The sequence below is a fragment of the Perissodus microlepis genome, chromosome 3 (assembly GCF_051167445.1).
Source record: "Perissodus microlepis isolate ML-2025 ecotype Zambia chromosome 3, ASM5116744v1, whole genome shotgun sequence".
Taxonomy (NCBI): Eukaryota; Metazoa; Chordata; class Actinopteri; order Cichliformes; family Cichlidae; genus Perissodus; species Perissodus microlepis.
The window spans coordinates 19,751,960-19,764,546 of NC_140463.1; the positions used below are offsets into that span (position 1 = coordinate 19,751,960).

Here is a 12,587-nt window from a genome sequence, read left to right on the forward strand (position 1 = left end):
TTTAAACACATTAAGTTTTTTGCAGTTTGTTTTTTAAAAACAATCATTAGTGCATTAGATGTTTTTCACCAATATTTTTATGTTCATATCATCTAAAATATGTTTGTGTGTGTATCTTATGAAGATGATAGCTGAGCTCTTCTGAACCATCCCAGATTACAACCTTCCCACCAACACACAACACTGTGTGTAGTTTAAAGCTCCAAGTGTTACAGGTCTCAGTGGTTTCTCCAAATTCACAATTTTGATAAACATAAAAAAGAAAAACACACATCTGATGTCTATCATGTCTGATTTACATCTGCATTTTGTCTCAAGCATTAAGAATCACTTAACTTCAGATCCGAAGTGAACAGACATTTTTCAGCAGCACTTCTTTCATTCTTGCTCCAAACTGATTGAAGGAAGCAGCAGATGCTCTCTTTAAACAGACACATCTCAGAGTGGCTTTGTTTTCTCACCTTTCACTAAGTCCACTGAATACACTGTATATGGTTATAATCATGGGTTCATCACATACTATTTTATAAATCATAAAACTGCTGAAGTAAATTCACTTATTTATCACTGAACATAATTTGATTATAAATAACCCGATTTTAAACCTCATTACTTAACCTGAATCCTGATTGTTGTAAAAACTGATTATAAAGTGTCACATGTGCATTTCTTAAACACAGTCTGCACTACATTACATAGGAATCTCTTCCTGAACATCCTGAAAGTATTTCAAAAAAAAAAAACTGGTGTGCCGTTGGCTTCCATGTGATGAACTGACAGGAGTGATGAGAAGTCATTATAAAGCTGGAAAATGAGAAAGAGCTCTCTCTCTCTCTCTCTCTCTCTCTCTCTCTCTCTGCGAGACAGACCAAGTGCATGTACATGTTGGACAGCTCATCAGGAGGGACAGTCGATCAGAGAAACTGCAAAGTCGGGAAAGAATGAACAAAGCTGCAGGTAAATGCTGACAACTAAACACCACTAAGAGTCAGGGCCGGCCCTAGGGTTTTTGTGACCCTAAATAAGCACAACCACCAAATCACACACACTGCTTATAACTAGATGAGGATGAACACACGCAAACTAGAGTCAGTGCAGACCTCTGCAGATACATTCCTCTCAAGGGTTGAGTGTGGAAGCCTGTGGTAAAGTCATCAGTGACTGAAGCTTCGGAAGATGTTTCCTTAGCAGCAGCCATGTCAGCTGAGGCAGACGTTTCTGTTTTTATTATTTTTATTTTTCATACTTGAGCACCACAACTAAATATTACTGTAGGAGCCATTTATGTAATGTAAGGATAATCAAAATTCTGTAATTAGATGTAGCTTTTCATATCTGGCCCAGCAATCTGCTAGTTAGGTACACACTGGGGCTAACCAGAAGTTAGCTTCCCAACCCGAAGTACTTCAAAATTGCAGATTCTCAGGATGTAAAAATCTTCTTATGCAAACTACAAAGACATTTACCTGATGCTAAAAGGCTTATTCAATGTTGTGTGAACTTGCGTGACAAGGGCTTAAATGTAATAGATTTATATGTAAAAGTACAAGAGAGAGTCATTGCAACAAGCAACACAGAAAGTCATGTGGCCCCCTCTAGTGGTTGTTGGAGACAATTACAACTGGCTGCAGAGCACGAGGAAAGTAAGGCATGCAAAGAAACAATCTGATCCCTTATTATTATTATTACTATTATTATTATTATTATTATTGTTGTTGTTGTAGAAGCGTCTGTGGCTGTTTGATGGTCTCAGCTTTTGAGTGAAGCTGAAACGTTGATTTGACAATGGAATTAATTTCTAATGTTCCTCAAAGTCTTGTTATAGCTCAAGACAAACATGATGTGTAAAACATATTCACACCGTGAGGTGATGACAGTATGAGGACTTTTATAACTATACATTCATCTAGTACAGATCATTATACTGGTCTGTCTCCAGGTACTTCTTTCATGCATTTATTGACAACATTGACGGGATGTAATCTATTTCGACAACTGGTACCAGAAAACGGTGGAAACAGAAATATTGGTCTACTAGTTGTAGTTGCATATTAAAGTAACAACGCAATGCTGGGAATCATTTAATGCCAAGTTGCTGTTTCTTGCGAAAGATTTTCATTGAATATATTCATAATGCTCTAACTTGCTATTCTGCAGGGGAAGAACTGTGAGTGTGTATTATGTAATCTAATGTGCTGGTATATATATTGCGCCTTTATAGTCTAGGCTTCTTTGGTCATTACCACATATCCGTATTCCGTTTTCCTTTTTGGGATAACATGAGAAAGTAACCTTAGTGGAGAAAAATAGTAGGCTTGTTAGGACATAATGTTTGGGCGATAAAATACAGCAATAGTTTAATACAATTTTGTAATTGTGTTTTGATGAAGCTCCATAAATGCATGTTAAAATACTCAGACTAATAGTTTTACCTGTGGACTTTCACAGATTTATATGTGTTCTTCTACCAGAGGCCTAGGAGTTTAAGGGCTCTGAGTAGTATCATAACTGTTCGTAGGACTGTGCTTCTGGACAGAGACCTCTGATGTTGTGACTGGAATCTGCTGCTTTCACTCTTCCAGTTTTGAGGTTACAGCTCCCAATGGTCCTATTACCACCGGGATCCCTCTGGACTGTACCATCCACATTTGCTCCAGTTGTTCCTTCAGTCCCTGGTACTCTTCTATTTGCTCATCCTCCTTCTTCGTCAAGTTTCCCTCTGCTGGCATTGCCACATCTATCACAACTTCAGAGTTCTGCTGCTTGTCAAGCACCATCATATATGGTTGGTTGGCCAGAAGCTAGATGTTGATTTGCCACTTAAAGTCCAGTAAGACTTTTTAATCTGTGATCTAGAAGCTTCAATTCTAGCAGTGTAAAAGCAACCTAACATCAGACTAGGACTAAACATATTTGGGGGGTTGAACATGTTAAAAATGTAACACTATAATGACAGTGCCTTGGTTGAGTAGACCTAATATCAGTATGTAAAAATGGATTACACTAAAGTAAATTGATGACATGTGCAATGGCATGACATGTAATTCATATGTATCCATTTTCTTTAAGTGTTGTTTTGATGTTACAAAGAGTAAACTTGTCACATACAGCAGTCTAATAGCTGAGTGGATATTTTGGGTAGTTTAGTTGTGCATAAAAGTGCAGTATCTTTGTGGTAGCATAAAATGTTCTTTAAATAAACTGACTTCCTCAAAATGATATGCTTATCTCACAGATCACTTGCAGAGAACCACGGTCCAATGACTCAGTAAAGCTGAAACCACACTTAATAAAGCTACTTGATTTTAGTGTTTCAAAGATTTTGAATGTCACTCCAGTCGATACAAATGGCTGCTTGGACACTTTCAGCTGTGCTATGAGTTCAGCTTGTGTCCCATTATTTGGACAGAGACCTGCTGTTTCTTCACTCTCTCTGGATTTTTCAGAAATTAAAGGTTATGGGGAAGTTGTACTTTGGGTCATTCTGACAGTCAGACAGAGAACAGCTGTGTCAAAGTCAATTGTGAAGCACCTCCTCAACTCCATATTCAACAAGAAGCATTATTCAAAATTCAGAAACTCCTCCAGTTTTAGTTACAAAGTAAACAAGTTGCTCAAATTGAACAAGGATTAGGAAGTTGTTTTATGGAACCTGCATATTCCTAATCTAACTGTGATATTGCACTGATATTTGTAACCTCAGATTGATTAGGACTCAGTAAGAATAACTTCAGTTACAAATAAACAAACAAAAAAACCCAAAATGAAACGAGGAGTTTTATAAGTTATAGTGAAACTCTGGAAAGCTCTCAAATAAAATTAATTTACCAGAAGCATGAAAGTTTTTTTATCTGCTTTCTGTTCCCCTTTCATCATAAAGCTGCATCAGCAGTATTTTAAGGTCACAAAGTCAAATTTAATCTGAAATTTGTTCATTCACAATCACAGCATCAAAGATGTTTCATGATGAACAAACTGCATACAGGTAGATTAATGATGTTGATGTTTGTACACATGTACACTGTATCATAGCATCACTATCCTCATTAGAATGTTTTGTGTGTAACTGAACAAATATAAGGAAGTAAAAAAAAGGGAACAAGTGACTAAACAGTTGTCTTATAATCTGACAGACACAGACGGAGTGAAGTGTCAGGCGCTGTTCTTCTGAAGTTTAACAACTTTTCTGCATCAGGATCAAAACGAAAATGAAAATCCTCCATGTTCTCTTCTTTGTTTTCTTGTCAGGTGAGGTCTGATTACCTCATTGTTTCTTTCATGCTGCTCTTTATTCATTTTTATTTTTTAAGGGAACTTTATAAAATGCACATATTCGCATTTGATCTTCATCTTACTATTATTATTCTTATCTGACAGATCCAGCTGTGCTCGTCAAGGCAAAGGCCAGTATTTGGTCTGCAGCTGAAGGACGAAATGCTACACTTAACTGCCACTTAACTTTACCTGGAAGCACAAAGTTCTTCTGTAAGGAAAAATGTGAGCGAACAGAAAATATCCTCATTAAAACAGATGGAAGTACAGCTCAGAGTGGGAGATACAGCATTAATTATAAAGATGGATCTCCAGGAAAAGGAATTGTGTCTGTGACCTTCACACACATGATCAAGTCTGACTCAGGAATGTACAGGTGTGGTTTGGGAAAATCTTCTGCTCCGGATTCATACTTTGACTTTGAGGTCAGAGTTTCAAATGGTGAGTTTATACTAAAGTATGTGTGTGTTTCTGTCCATGTGTTTTACCCTAAGTACTTGCACCTACAAGCATCACATTATCAGATGTGTCTTGGTTTTAACAGCAAAACCCTCCCAAGTTAACATCTCTGATCAAGAACAATAGAAGCAAGAAGTTTGCTCTGTTTGCCAAAAGTTGAACAGTGGCTAAACATTTGATATTATGGGAAAATTTAAATATAGCAGATGACATGTCAGCCCTCTGTACTTCCAAATCTTCATTATGTGAATGTAACATTTTGAATGGCTTCTTTAAATATGCTAATGTTATTGTACAGTAGTCACTGATCCTGCCCAGGGTCAGGTGAGTGTTTCTGAGATTTTCACTGATTTTATATAAAAATCAGAATATCATCAATCATGCTTACATGCTACAGGAAATGTGACACAACAGCTTACAGGAAGTACAGACTAATTCATGTTCTTCTGCTTCACAGATCTGGATAAAAACTCTGGTTTTACTCGCACAGAAACTGAGGGAGAAGCAGTCACATTGGGATGTTCCAATACTGTGTATGGACAGAGGAAGTTCTTTTGTAAGAATCAGTGTAAGAATGAAGGGGAGATCCTCATTGACACAAGCAATGACAAATCTGTGAGTGGCAGATACAGAATTGAATACACAGCAGGATCTCTGTTTGGACTGTATGTGACCATCACACAGCTGACCAAGTCAGACACAGGAGGGTACAGGTGTGGTTATGGAAACCCTCTGTCTCCAGATTCATACTACAGTACCAGTCTTGTTGTCATTGGTAAGTAGGATGGTAAGAAATATGTGATTAAAAAAAAAAAAAACAATAGCATGCTTTGTCATTCAGTAGGGTAAAATAACATAAAAACTGAGGACTCCTGTTACTCACTGTCAAGGTCGGGGCTGTTGTCTCTTTTCAGTGTCTTTTTTTATTATCTTTTCTTTTGTTATTTTGAATAACACCTTAATTTATTTAAGTTCTAATGAGATGCCTGTATCCTGCAGTAAAACCTGAGCAGAAGATTTGTGACTCATAATTGTATGAATGAACATTTGGCAAAAGTGCATAACAATCTCCATGTTAAATCTTTTGTTGGAGGGAGTTGTTCTTATAAATTTTCTCTGTTTCTTCAAAAATGTCTGTTCACATACATATAAAATCATAGCCACTAGCTGAGGCCAAATGTATTTGAGTGTTAAAGTCAAGTTGCAGTTAAAGTTGTGTTGGTGATGACATTGTGTTCAAATGACAGACAAAACCTGTGTCTCAAATGTGGCTTGAGAAAATTATGAATCAAACTGAATTTCAAAAAATCAGACCGTTATCAGTTCTAGCCTAAAAGCATGATGGTGTTATATTCTGAACAGAATTTTATTTGTGATAGTCAAGCTATGGTTGATTGCTAATTTTACAGTTAATGTACAAGACACTGCAGAATGTAATATTTTTTTATGGAAAACAATATAATCATGTGCCAAACAACCATCTGTCACACCGACATCCAACCTCACTTTTTCAGTGTGCACTAAAAGTTTCCAAATTAATGTTTTGAAGAGTCTGAGTTCATCAGGTGATGTGGATTGATACTGAGATTGAGTGAGAGGCTGACCATGACTTTCTAATCTGCTTTAAAGATTTCATTATAATGTTAATGATGCATTTTGTATTTGGCAAATGTTTTTATTTTCAAGTATCACTACTCTTATTTTTAATTTGTGTATTGTTCACAGGTTCAAATCCACATACTTCGACACCACAAGCAACAACTAAAACAACACAAACACCACCAACAACAACAGCACAGAGTCAGAGTTTCACTCCAAAAATTTCTACGTCTTCATCAGATTGTCCTCACTCCTCTTTGGGTCTGGTTGTGTGTGTGTCTCTGATTGGTGTTTTACTGATGGCTGTTTTCATCCTGCTCCTCTACATTTATAAGACAAGGAGGAACACTGCACTGAACATCAGAGAAAATGCAGGCAACAAAAACATGGAGGTGAGTTTTTGTCACTTGTTTACTTTCTGTTTATACAGGTTTCAGTGACCACAGTTTAATCACTGTGATGTTCTTAATGAAGTGTAGTGAAAAATAAATATTTTTTCACTTAATAACAGGCCAAGTTACAGAAACATGTTCTCTTTTTGTTCTAGTACTTCTTATTGTTATTGTTATTAGGTTGGTTCTTCTGTATTTGCATGTCTTTTACTTCCCAGACAAACATCAGTTCACCATATCTAAATATGTGAAATCACATTTAGTCCTGTCAGTATTTTGCTCTGAAGCAAAACTGCTGTACTTCTCATTTTTAATAGCATGAAACTGATAATGCATAATGTTTTTGAAACCTCAGCTTTTATATTGTTGATGTTTTATTTTCAGTTGTCTGGCACATATGAGAACTGGGGTCCACCCTCCCAACATAAAGGCAGTAAGGACTAGGATCACGTCTACTCTGCTTTGTAAAAAGCACAAGTCTGAAAATGCTAATGTTCTGATGCTTTTTTTTCTCTTTGGGCAAGTTTAAGATCTTATATAATTTGTTTCACACACATATAAATATATATGAACTGAGCTTATTTTTTCCAGTTACTTTCTATGTATTCTTGACTTCTTTCTTTATCCATAAATCTGACTGAATGAAACATTCATGTACCACATTTAAAAATAATGCAAAGTCTGTAAGTGTACTAAGATTTTTAATTACTGGAGATCAGGAAGAGTCCATTATGTTTTCCATTTTTACTGACCTAGTTAGCATTTCACATATATTTAGCATGGTAGCAAAAAAGCTTCAATATGCAATCTTAGCTTTGTAACACTGAGAACATGCTTATTATGCTGCATTATAAACATCTGAAGAAGAGATCAGTAGAAATATGTTTTATTGACAGAAACAGAAAACCAAAAGCTTTTTTCTAACATGCAATAAAATGGTTCACAAGCTGGCCAAAAAAAGGAAGTTCAGCCTGATTAAAGCTTAAGAAACTTTACCTCTCCTCATCCTCACCACCACCCTCAGAGGAGCTTTGTCCTGTTCTTTATTGTGGTGGTGAGGGAGGTTGTCAAACTAAAGAAGAAGGCTTTGGTTGGTCTGAAGCAGCAGACCGATACGGGAGGGCCAAAGTGTTGTGGCTTCAGCAGTTGTGGAAAAAAAACTTGGTTGTTGGAGGAGGTTGTGGGTGAGACAATTCACAGTTTGCTTAGAATCCATAACAAAGAAAACCAGAATAAACAAATAAACACTTACTTGTTTAGATGTGCAGTGTATGGGAGCAGGTGCATGATGCTCCCATACATAGCAGTACAGCAGTCACTCAGCATCAGCACATTTATTCTCTGTAAGAGGAGCTCAGTTGCACATCAAGGCAGACTCACTCCAAACCCTCTGAATGCTTATCACAAACACTGTAATTACCGCTGGATCCCTCTGCACACGTCATTCACAACACAACATGGTGTTCCTCAGCATAAGGAAACAGACTGAGAAGTGTGTATTCAAAGGAGGCATTCAGGTGGAGTACTGCAGGCAGTCACAGCCCAGAACTAAATATGAAACTAAGCACAAAGTGACTCTAATTTTTGTTCCAGGTTCTGTTTATTTGGTAATTTCTATGAAACAAAAACAATTCATGTGAAATAATCTAAGTTTCATATAAAAGACTTATGTTGTTGTGATTGTCTTTGTTTTGCATACACTGTAATGAGTGAATCAGGTCAGACTGTAGATTTTCCTTCTTCTAGCTGTACTGACTGACCTTTGACCTCATGAATGAAGCATGACGTTTTCCTGCTCAGCTGACTGGATGCATTACAGTCAGACACCGGCCTCGATAAGAGAAACAAGTTTATGTATATACATCATTATAGGTGAATGTGTGTTCGCCAGAGGGGACTGCTTCTTTTGATTAAATCATCCGTTAAATGTTTACGAACTTCTCGATTTTAATAACAACATGTCAGATTCAGGACAAACTCTTTCTGCATATAAATAAAGATTGATTCAACTTTAGCACTGTAGGAAATAATAGAGTCACATTTGTGTTTACAGAGTTACAAAGTGTTTTATTTCGTTTAGTTTGAATCATGTTCTCTCACAGAAAAGTTCATAGAATATATAAATCATTTGATAACAGCTTCTCATCACAGGAATCATCTGTGTGAACAGATTTAAATACAGGAAATAAATAGAACAGTTACAAACAGTGTATATATCACAGTAATATACTGACTTATGAGTGTTATAGAGGAGGAGCATCACAGCAGCAACAGCTTCACCAAATGTACAAAGTAACATTCAAAGAATCTCACAGAAATGCTGCAGTTTGAACATCAACACTCAGCTACAGTTAGAGCTGAAATGAGCCTGTCTGTCCAGATGGTGGCGCTATAAGCTCACTTTTTCCTGCTCTGTTACAGACATGATCTTATTTTCAGGCTCTGAACGAAGTGACTTGTCTGCAGCAGTGTGAATGACTCAGAGGAGGAAGAAGCTGCTGGTTGACATGAACGACTGATGTCGGAACAACTTTGTGGTTGTTCATGCAAAACCACAAAGATGTTACAAATTGTTTCTGTTTGTTCTGCTTGGTAATATAAATTGAGCACTGTGTCTCTCTCATGCTCAGTCAGTGTATCTGTAATCTGTCCGTGGATGTTGGTGTGTGCAGAATGTGAGTTTAAAGAAGAGCAGACAGCAGCAGTAAGTATTTTATCTGTAACTCTGTTTTTATGTCAAAACGTCTCTGAGAGTGTTTAAAGTGAAATCTCTGCTCTCATTATCATTAGGTATAATGTTATTATCCTGTTAAGCCCCAAAGGGCTTTCGGAGCTTCCTGTTTGAAAATGACTTGCCCAAAAAGAAGGGTGTATTTATCTGCAATTACAAACTGGCACAAGCTTTGGACCACACTGTAGCTCAAAGGCTACTTACTGAAAAAAAAAAATAAAAATGACAGTTTATTCATTTTAAATGATTCACTGATTGTTGATGAGTTGCACCTGACCAAATGTATCAACCATAAAACAAAAGGTGGGCTCTTGTATATCCATGAAACATTTAAAAGAACAACATCAAAAACAGACCTGTGTATGATAACATTAGCTGTCCACTTACATGAACCATCAATTGTCAAATTGTTTATTTATTTTGTTTATTAAATCTTCTTCTTCTTCATAAAATAATTAAATATCAATTTTAATATAACTTTTAAATTGTATGATTTGAAATTTTAATTTATTTATTTTCAAAGAAAAAATAAATATAAATAAATATATCATGTAAATGTATCATATGTAAATATGCCAGAGTCAGCCATAAGGCAACTTTCATCTATAGTCCCATAATATTTGCTGCATCGGGCATTTTGTGCACTTTATTGCTTATACATTTATTGTTTTTAGGTTTTCAGGTGAAAAAAAACCATCAATGAAGCACTCTCAAAAGAGAAAACACAGGAAACATTTATGACACGTTTACTGACACTTGAACATTTTTGTTAATAGTCACTTTTTGTTAATAGTCAACGGTGCAATAGACTCCATACTTGAAATGTGCAATCCACTTGTATTTTTATTTTTATTTTATTCCTATTTATTCTATTTATCCCCTTTGTATATTTTTATCTATATATGTCTTTGTATTTATATATGTGTGTGTATATATATATATATATATATATATATATATATATATATATATATATATATATATAATATTCTGTAACTCTATAACTTCTGTCGGTGCTGTGCTTATTTGGAACCGAATTTCCCAGAGGAACCCACCCGAGGGATTAATAAAGTTTTATCTTATCTTATCTTATCTTATCTTATCTTACATGATTACGAGTGTGTCATTGTTGGATTTGATTTCCCCCAAACTGCAGGATCTGCAGGTTTTCATGTCTCTGCATAATGACTCATCAACATGTGAGGAGAAAACGTACAAATCCATCATACACACAGTATATATTATAAAGATACACAGTTAATGTTTAACATTAATACATATCAGACACACAAGAGTCTCATCAGTCACTCAGTGTGTGAAAACAGACACTGACTTGACACAGATGTAGTAACAGGTAAAATTAATTTTAGTAACAACTCAGAATATTTTCCGCTAATGCTCACTATGTTTCCGTTATTCGGCTCAGGTTATAATAAAACAACAAATATATGACATCAGTGAGCAAGATTACAACTAATAAAGTCATTTAATGGTTAATGACTAAATATCAAAAAAGATTATTCCTAGTTCAATAAGACAACATATAAAAATAAAAGATTAATTTGTTTGTAAAAATGAGAACAAAATAAAAAAAAAATACTCAGTTCTCAGGCGGGTAAAACTCATTATAAGATAAGATCAATTCAAACGTATTGTTCTTAAGATGTAGACATGTTATTTAACAGCCCGCCTACAAGGGAGAAGTCACGGACTGTACCAGCGATGTTGGATCAGTTACAACCAGGTCAGCCATGCTGATGGTCTCTCAGTTCGAGGCTTGATCTGATTCACAGTTGATTGCTGCTTGTACATGTGAAGCATTTTACAGAGAAATGTAAGTCACAATATTGGAACTGTTTATTTAGGCCTGCAGGCTCTGAATGAATAACGTGCCCTATATTCTTGTGAGGAGTGGTGATGGCCAAATAAAGCTTCAGAAGCATTTAAGCTTGTATCAAAAAAGGCTCCTGTGACCAAAAATATGAAAAGCACCTTGAATCTACCAATTAAAATGAAATACTTCATGATTCTCCATTTAAAAGAGCTCAGCTGACAACTTTTGTTTAATATCATGTGACAATTCTGTCTGGTGAGCTTCACCCCGTTTTCAACAGGTGACATTTTTTTCCAGCTGCAAGGATTTCAGTTTTGTAATTCTTGTAATTATTGAATTCATGTTTTTGATACTATCGCTTCTATTACACACAACGTCGGTTATATATCAGTTGTTAAGCTTAACATAGGAATACTTTACAAACATTCAGAAATGAACTTACACATTTGCTGTACTTCTCTGGGATAGCTTGCTCAGAGATGAAATGCCGGTTTGGCAGCACTTAGCAAGGCTCCAGATGCTTTCAGTGTGATGTAACTCCAGACCGCCGACAGGTCTCGCACACCACAGCCGCTCTATCATGTGACGCATACTTCTCCGACATACTAATGTCACCTCCTGGGTTACATTTTGTGAGGTGCTTTTGTGAACCAATTGGTTATCGACCTATATTATTTAGTCTTTTCTACCAATTGGTTTACATCTGTAATGCCAAAAATATCCACCAGAAGGCACTGTGAATGGAACTTTCTGAGTTAATATTAGTAAATATTGTAAAAATCAAGAATAACACGTGGAAATCACAAATATCACAACTGATTACCTTTTGACCAAATTACAGTGGCTGGTAAATTAATATTACTAAGTTGTCAAAAATTTTAATTTCATGTTTAACAAGTACTATATGTACGCTAAACAATTACATGGCTCAAAATCACATGGTCCTGTGGCATGATACTGATGATACCATCCACCTTCAACCACAGTGTGTTTGAGGTCATGGTTTTATATGAAGCCAACGGGGCTGGCACTCTCCACCAGTATATTGCCAACAAACCAGATGAGTGGGGCTTTAAATTGTTCTGCCAAGCAAGTTCATCTGGTATCATCCACGACTTGCTGCTGTATCAATTGGGGTCTACATTCTTCAATGCTCTCCTGAGTGAAAAGGAACCCAAGCTACCTCTAAGTGGCCAAAGTTGTAAAAAAAAACACTATGCAACCCCATAAAAGAACCGCAGCTCTTCACAAGTTTCAGCTTGGTCCAGAACTTGCACACCTCCTTGGGTGTCAGGTGCAT

General features: G+C 36.2%; 1 protein-coding gene across 1 annotated transcript; it reads left to right on the top strand.

Moving 5' to 3' along the window:
* Window positions 1-4,021: 4,021 nt before the first annotated feature.
* On the top strand, window positions 4,022-7,590 carry LOC146390413 (polymeric immunoglobulin receptor-like). Its single transcript, XM_084923458.1, has 5 exons — window positions 4,022-4,248; window positions 4,378-4,713; window positions 5,189-5,506; window positions 6,457-6,722; window positions 7,107-7,590. Exons 1-5 carry the CDS (start codon window positions 4,209-4,211, stop codon window positions 7,164-7,166), a joined length of 1,020 nt encoding a protein of 339 aa, XP_084779584.1. The 5' UTR covers window positions 4,022-4,208; the 3' UTR covers window positions 7,167-7,590.
* The last annotated feature ends 4,997 nt before the right edge of the window (window positions 7,591-12,587 follow it).